The sequence below is a fragment of the Lactuca serriola genome, chromosome 8, assembly GCF_051521515.1.
Source record: "Lactuca serriola cultivar US96UC23 chromosome 8, Lser_US96UC23_V15, whole genome shotgun sequence".
NCBI classification, from domain to species: Eukaryota; Viridiplantae; Streptophyta; class Magnoliopsida; order Asterales; family Asteraceae; genus Lactuca; species Lactuca serriola.
In genome coordinates, this window is record NC_136415.1 from 163,675,826 (window position 1) to 163,684,756 (window position 8,931).

The 8,931-nt window shown below is 30.0% G+C and overlaps 1 protein-coding gene across 1 annotated transcript; it reads right to left on the reverse strand.

Moving 5' to 3' along the window:
* Window positions 1–6,954: 6,954 nt before the first annotated feature.
* Window positions 6,955–8,343, reverse strand: LOC145067577 (uncharacterized). Its single transcript, XM_079014688.1, has 4 exons — window positions 8,278–8,343; window positions 7,976–8,097; window positions 7,678–7,890; window positions 6,955–7,594 (listed from the first exon to the last, which is right to left on the reverse strand). The coding sequence occupies exons 1-4, from the start codon at window positions 8,341–8,343 to the stop codon at window positions 6,955–6,957; spliced, it is 1,041 nt and encodes a 346-aa protein (XP_078870814.1).
* Between the last annotated feature and the right edge of the window lie 588 nt (window positions 8,344–8,931).

Here is an 8,931-nt window from a genome sequence, read left to right on the forward strand (position 1 = left end):
ATATATATATATATATATATATCATAATCATGCTGTCAGACATATATGGGGTGTCCGACCTACCCTTCGGTCCTAATGACCGAATCGGGGAGTATTCCCCTTCCTACTACCGCTAGCACATAGAACATATCGTACTGGCACATAGAACACATCTAATAATAGTAACCAGACAATTATCACATAGATGATCATCTCTACTGTAATCAACTACTAGTGAGTTGGCCTTGGTGCCTTAGATCCACTTCTACTGGAAGGTAACTCACCTCAATGTTGTGTAGTGTCTACACTGTCCTCGGTACGGAAATCAACTCTTCTCGACTCCTTGATCCCTACACAACATCCTTTCTAAGTTACCATTTCATACTCATAACCCCTACCAGGGTCAACTCAAGTCCAAGTCAAAGTCAAGGTTAAAACCCTGGTCAAAGTCAACATCTGGTCAAAGTCAACATCTGGTTGACTCGACTCGCCAAGTTGCTCCACCAACTCGTCGAGTCCCCACTTCCATGAAATGCTACAACCTCATCCCTACTCATCGAGTCTAGCAAGAGCTCGATGAGTTCTCCTTCAACAAAACATCGGGACCTTTCTCAACTGACTCGTCGAGTTCTTCCTTGAACTCGTTGAGTCCATCTTTATCTGTATGAAGGTGTTCAGTCTCTGACACACCGAGTTCATCCTTGAACTCGTCGAGTCCATCTTCATGTGGTTGGGACATTGCCTTGAACTCGTCGAGTTCCTCCTTGAACTCGTCGAGTCTTTCGATCTTCAAGTCCATAACAAACCCCTAACAGGATGAGCGTTCCTTCCACTCAATCAAAGACCATTACCAGAAGACATTAGGGGGAAAATGCAACCCGACTCGCCGAGTCACCCAAAAGAAACCCCTCTTATTTCCTAGGGCATGGAAAAAGGTGTCTTATAACGCCCTTTTGTCGTTGGAGCTGAAAATGGTGCGATGTTGATATTTTGGAAACCTAGATGCTCCATTATATAATATGAATATATGACTCTTGTTTTTGGAAATCTTAACTGCATCTCCACTATTAGCAATTTATAGGGAGATCTAAAGGGTTTTATTTCTTATTCATAGGGTACTTTTCATTTATATTAGAATTTTATTCTTTAGCTCTAGGAAGCCTGCATAGCACAATGATTGTTCTTGTATTTGTGAACTCGATAGAGGGGAGCAAGTTTGATCCCTAGCCTTTATGGATTAAAGTGATACAATAGTCATAGTGCCACCCGATGTAAGCTTGAAATGTTTTATAAAAACCAGTTTTCACAGTTGGAATTTTTGCAACCGTTTTGATAACAGCCAAGATAAAGTTTTTGTTTTGAGGTCACTCTACCAACTTAATTAAATTTTGAATAAAATACAAAAATGGACATTGTGTTTGTATGAAATTTTGAACTCTCATTCCATCTTTTTTTTCTCACACCATATTAGCCATGTGGTTTTATTTTGATGCGGAGACAATTCATATGGTTAAATTTCCTAGCGGGTCGTTTGAATAACCATTTCTATTTTTTTTTCTTTTTTTTTATTAATTTGTAATAAAAAATAAAAGTAAATTGGGTTAATAATCTAGATTTGCCCAAGATTTACCAAACACTCTACTAATCTAGACTTTGTATTTTTTGTATCTTGAGATACATTTGTTTTTAAATTTTTAATAGTTAACATATTTAAGTAAATACATAAAATATTAATGAATGTATTTTATAAAATTATATCACTAGCACGTTATTGTCAAAATATTCATAATAATAATGAATATATTTTCTTAAAATTAACTAATTTTCCTTAATTAACTTAAATATTGTAACAATATGGTAATAATATTTTTAAATATTTGATATTTTTGTATTTGAGAGTTTAAAAATATTTTTTTATTGATAAAAAATTTCAATACAATATATTTAATTAAATAGATAAATTATCACAAAATAATAAAATAATAAAATTTAAATATAAGTAGAGTGTAAATTATTACTAAATGTAAGGTCTAAAATAGAAAATAACTTTTAAATGATTAAAATGTTGAAGTTTAGTAAATAGTTGGAGTGAATTTTCAAAAGAACTCTTATCTTCACTTAAATAAAGTTTTTTTTAGATGAGATAATAACAAAATAATTATAAAAAAATACCATTAAAAATGCCCCAAAAAGTAATTGTCCAAACATTATTTATATATATATATATATATATATATATATATATATATATATATATATATATATATATATATATATATTAGTAAGGGTTGTGGTATTTTATTCGGAATGATATCCAAGATTTCGAGATGCAATACACAAGAGTTACGAGGAAAACCCTTGATCTCTAATAAGATCACCGACACCAAACCTCTGGAAATATCCGGGCCGCCTTAAAATCTATGTTTTAGAGGTAAATTCATATTTTAAAGTAAAATTCAAAATTCAAAAATATGGTCGATGAAATGTTGATAAGACGCGACTCTCATCTTGAAGCTCAAAATGTCACCATTTTAAAGATATGTTTTATAAAACTTGTAGGAATAATCACATGTCATGTCCTTCTCCGCACGACTCCATTTTTTCTTGGAAATACGCACCACACCATCACACCGCTTAAAAAAGAAAAATATATATATATATATATATATATATATATATATATATATAAAGTTGATTGTTTTTTTTCTTAACCGGCGTTGGAAAATATTGAGAAGGAAAAATGGCTTAACACCACGTGAAAGCAGAACAATGTTCACATGTTATATTATAACTTATTAAAACCATACCATATAACCTAAATGATATTTGATGCCTTTTCCACTCGTTTGTAAGAAAAAGGGACCAAATATTTGGTTTTCAGTTTATAGTTTGTTGTTTGCCTCACAAACAATTTTCATAATTTACTCGATGCATATCCTAAATGAAACAAAAATTTTTCATAATTTACTCAATGCGTATCCTAAATGAAACAACGTTTTTCCGTAATTTACTTAATGCATATCCAAAATGAAACAAACGACTTTCATAATTTACTCAATGCATACCGTATAGACAAAACTGCAAAAATGATCTATATGATTTATTGAAAATTGCCAGTTTGATACAAAATATTTTGGACTAGCATTATTGGTCCAAAACTTTCATTTTGTTGTAAGTTTTATAAAGAAAATTATGAAAATACTTAAAATTGCATAATTTCTGTTTTTATTTTGATTATTCCTTTTTTTCATATCCTAAATTTTGATCCCTAGCCTTTATGGAATAAAGACATACAATGGTCACAATGCACCCCGATGTAAGATGGAAAAGTTTTATAAAAAACAATTTTCACATTTTGGAATTTTTTTGCAACCACAACCAAGATGAAGTTTTTTTATTTTTTAGATCACTCTACCAGCTTAATTAAATTTTGAATAAATTAAAGAAATAGACATTTTGTTTGTATGAACGTTGAACTTTCATTCCATCTTTTTTTTTTCTCATACCATATTAGCCACTTGGTATTATTTTGATGCCGAGATGATTCATATGGTTAAACTACCTATCAAGTCGTCTAAATTACCATTTCTATTTTTTTATTAATTTGAAATAAAAAACTAAAATAAAAAAATAATAAAATGGAGCTCCGCCATCTCTCTCTGTTTGTATGTATCTCTCTCTATTTCTCTCTCTCTCTCTCTCTCTCTCTCTATATATATATATATATATATATAGGTAGGTTCAAATGTTTCTCACATCTATTGTGTGCTAGAATGCACCAATAGGAATTTAGTATTAATTATATGTATATTAAATGCTATCCATACTTATAACTCATTTTTATAGAAACTAATTAAATTCATCATTAATGTTAACAATAATTTTTTTTCAGAATGAATTCATATTTAGAAGAATGAGAGTGTATTCTAGTAGAATAATACACTATCATTCTTTTTATTCCATGCAAATTTATTGTATTTTAAGTGAGTGAGTCCTGAAATAAAATACGAAATCATATATATAAACCTAGATGCGAATCCATTCTGAAAGAATATCATTGCTGACATTAATGACGAATATAATTATGGAAATCATTTAATATCTATATTTATTTAATTAAATAATTATCTAATTTACTCAATTCCTATTGGTGCATTCTAGAACACAATAAATGTAAGAAACAAAATAACCTAAGCATATATATATATATATATATATATATATATATATATATATATATATATATATATATGTTTAGGTTATTCTGTTGTAACTAATTATTATGTGGATATCGTATAGTATGAGAATTACTAAGAGAATAAGTAGTTTAGCAATGTGAATACGTTGAACCTTACAAAAATATCGTCATTTTCATGCATTATCGCTAATTATTATTTATTTTTGTTCTCACACAACATTTTTCACTCATTTTTATTCTGACAGAATACGACTCAAATAAACATTCTGACAGAAATGAGAATAATAATAATAAATGTATAATAACCTTATAGACAATTTAATTAGTGAGAATGTGTGTTAATGACAATAGTTATGTAAGATTGAACATATTTATATTATCAAATAACATATTTTGTTTATCATTCTCATAGTATACGATATCCGGATAATAATTAGTTTGAATACTTGAACCTATCTCTCTCTCTCTCTCTCTCTCTCTCTCTCTCTCTATATATATATATATATATATATATATATATATATATATATATATATATATATAACCAATGTCTTAAAATTACAATCTATTATGCATAAAATACAATGAAATGAAGCTTCATGTCTTAAAATTAAGAGGTAAAAATGTTGATGCACAAAATACAATATGACTTTTTAAGCTTCGAACATATTTTTCTGGAATATTTTAAAAGTCCGGCTGGAAATAAATTGAGATATCCACTCAAAAATTTGTGCATATTTGACGCGGATATTAATCGGACGACCGACAATACACTTCATTTATTTGTGATTTCACTCGGATTGCAATCCAATGGTTGATAATCAACTCCAAGAAACACATGTAAGCTTATCAAATGGATCAACTTTTTAGACCAGAGAGGGAGTGGGTGTAGTCTAGGCCGCACTCCACCCGGCACATCATCATGCACACCGCCCTTGGTCGAGCTGCGGCCTTCCAGGAGTGCACTCCCTTTCTCTCTTCTTTTTTACTTGCTCTCTCTCCTCTCTCAACCAATCATCTTTCTTTCTTTTTCTCTTCTTTTCTCTCTCTTAACCATTTTCTCACTCCCACCTTATGGTTTCAAATTGATAAAATGAGTAAAAATATAATGACATCTACGTGGCATACAAGGGAGTGCGGTTTCAGCAGCACCACTCCCTCCAACCGAACACCCATCATTGCACCACCATTAACTATTTCTCTAATTCTCTGTATAATCCTTCATATAAGTCATATTTTCCCACCGGTATTCGGCTACCTTTGACACCAGCCACCGATATCCTAACCATTCTAATTCCTTCTCCACCCGTAACTTTCGCCACTACCACCACTATTTACAGCCTACACCACCTAAAGTTTACTTTCTTCACAAAACTCACGAGATCTATTTCTATCACCACCACGTGTTTCCATTTACTACTGCCATGATCGCCACTTGTGTGTTTTCGTCTGTTTAGTTGTATGTATGCCTTTTTTTATTATCTTTTTAATTGTACAAATTGTCTATCTATATTGTATTTGTTACAAATCTGTGTGTGTATTAATGATGTGGGTTTTTGTCGAGAGAACAAGTTGATTTTCCCAATTAGATTCGTGTAGGTCTTGTAGTGTTTAATCCTTTTGAGATATGTGGAAAATGCATCTTGGGAGAAACGTTACTTATTATTGTAAAAAGCAGTACATAAACACAATCTGGCACACAATGTGATATAAAATAGGTGTTTAAAAATATGATCAAAATATCTAAGGATTTATTGGGCTAAATAACATTTGGTGACTTGCAAGTAACTCGACAGTGGAGTTACCCTAACGTCACATTTTTTATAATCTCAATATTTAATAAATTAGTTTCAAAATATATGATCAAATAGATGAGTTGTAAAACATTATTATCAATGTGAAGAGATATTTTAATTGTTAAATTATGTATTATTTAGCTAAAAAACTATAAATAAAAGATATTTTTAATTTTATTTTTTATAGGGCTAATGACCTAGAAAGGTAATGAACTTAATATGACTGGTAACTACGGTAATATTACCCTATTATGAACACGGTAATATTACCCCATTATAATTTTTTGGAAATTTATTTTAAGAAAATTGAAATTCCAAAAAAATGACAAGTGGAAAATAATAATTTTAAAAATCCTAGAAAATGACATGTGTCAAAATAAAGGAGAAAATGACAAGTGGCAAAAATATTTTCATTTATTAGGGAGGACTAGGTGTAAGACCCGTGTGATACACGAGTTTTTAAAAAAAATTAATATATTGTGTTAAACATTACATGTTTACATGTTTTTTAGTATTAATTTAACATAAAGACTAAAATATATAAAAAATAAATTAACTATTTTGAAATATAAATAAATAAAATAAAAACGTATGCATTTATAAAGTGATGATGACAATAATATTATAAACCTTAAACATTAGTTAAATAAAAATTGTTAACTATATAAAAACAAAATGATGAATAAGTAGTAAGATAATGTATAATAATAAAAACAAACATTGAAATATTGAGACGTATTTTTATGAATTACAAATTTCCAAAGACTTCTTTGAATACAACATTAGATGTCTTATTGGTAAGTTTACCATCTTTATCTAAAATTAGTATTTTAAATCTATCTTTATTCTTCACTCTCGACATGCAACATACAACTGCCCATGAGTAAATACTGGTTGTCTCAAAAACAACCCCACCTTCGATAGTGACTGTCCTTGACTTTTATTTATTGTCATCGCAAAACATACAACCAACGGGAATTGTCATCTTTGAAATATGAAAGGAATCCTTTTATCCGAAGGCGTCAAAGACATTCTTGGAATAAACGTATGGTTTCCGATATTACTTCCAGATATTATCTCAGCTTCTATAACACGTTTGCCCAATGCAATAACCCGTAGCCTTGTTCCATTGCACAATCTGGATTTTTGATCAATATTTCTTAGTAACATAACTGGAACACCGAATTTTAATACCAACTTATGAATTGGAATACATGAAGGTCTAAGACCATTTAGAACATCTTGGGAGTATAAAGTTTCATCAATGTTATCATGAACAAAATCTGCACGTGAAATAATATCTAAACTTAAATACTCCTGTTGAGCTCCTAAAAATAATTTTAACAAACGCTCGTTAATCTCTTGAACAACTTCATTCTTCGGTGCAAGGATTGCTCTTTCTTGAAAATAAATCGGATTCTTGGCATTTTCAATGATATAAGGATAGACAAATTCAATTAATGAACCAATAGGATCAGTAGAATCAACAATGAGAAGATCATCAGGAATATCAATAATTGCCTCTCCATCATTTAAACCACCAACCTTTCCTTCTCCTATATCCAAAATCCATTTTCCAAAAGTTGTCGTTTCTTGAATATTGGATGCGAAAACACTTAACCTCAAGTTTTTTTTGTCAATGTTAACACTTTGCAATTTGACCAAATGTAAGAGGAACATAAAGAAGCGTTAACAATATCTTGCCTGCTTGCGTTAGGAATAACAGGTAGAATTTGTCTAAAATCTCCTCCAAAAACTATTGTTTTTCCTCCAAACAGCAACTTTGAGTTGGTACGAAGATCACAAGTGAATATATCTTTCATAGAACGATCCAAGGCTTCAAATGCATTCTTATGAATCATAGGTGTCTCGTCCCATATAATCAATGATGTTTTTTTTAATAATTCGGCTACATCACTGTCTTTCCCAAAAGAACAAAAAGAATCATCTGTAAGATTTAGAGGAATTATAAAGCGTGAGTGTATGTGGACCATCAACAAACTTTATAACACCATTATTTAACCCTATTGTGGGTTTTTGAATGTAGTAATCACCATATTCTTCCAAAGTTTTTCCTTGTAGGGATGCAAATGGTTTATCCACATTACATTCAATTTTGGCGCCCTATAAATAGATGAAAAAAATATAATAATAAGTTATACTACACATAAAAATAATTATAACTTAACATGTATAAATAAAAAATATTAAAAATAATAAACTAAAAAAAATCCAAAATACCCTTTCGTCCATCAATATCATTCCAATCATACGAATCTGTTTCTACAGACGAATGGTTCGAACCTTGATCATGTAGTCATCTTTTGCGAGTGCCAAGTCACTGATCATGGTAACGTTGGTGTTTTCCATTAAGCTGTAAACCAAATGTAGTAACGAAGATTAGTTGTTATATAACAGAAAAGTATTATAAATAAATTACAAAAATAATTTTCAAAAGCACGATGACAAAGAATAAATAGTACACATATAAGAAATTAAATATATGCATTTGCACTCTTTACAAATATATAAATAAGTAAAATGGAAATGATAAATTTAACAAATTTGTTTGGCTTGTAAGTTGTGCATTGGCTTCTGTAAATTGCATTATTGAACATCCTGTTGTAGAAATTGTTTCCAAAAATCGAAACTTTAAACAACCCATGTATTGTTGACTGGGGGAGTTATTGATGATTAATTGACATGGAATTTGGATCTTGAAATATCTTACAGAAACACCTTTGTTTTGTAACTTGTACCTTTCCTTGTGTTACAATATGTAATCATTGTATACAAAGTTATTCAACCTTCAAAATTCCTTTGTGTACAGAAATAGAAATCAGGGGAAAATATCTTAATGACATGGTGAAATGTCCAAAATACCCTTATGTCCAAAGTTACATTTGACTTTCATTGGGGGTATTTGTTGGGAGTATCATTATATCAATATTATCATCT

Bases quoted from the DNA above. Each gene is read 5' to 3' on its own strand.
- LOC145067577 (XM_079014688.1), bottom strand. From the start codon at position 8,343: ATGGAAAACACCAACGTTACCATGATCAGTGACTTGGCACTCGCAAAA. The intron at 7,891-7,975 runs GTTTGTTGATGG...TGGGAAAGACAG, and splicing joins TTAAATAATGGTGTTATAAA to TGATGTAGCCGAATTATTAA. The intron at 7,595-7,677 runs GCAAGATATTGT...AAAAAACTTGAG, and splicing joins GTTATTCCTAACGCAAGCAG to GTTAAGTGTTTTCGCATCCA.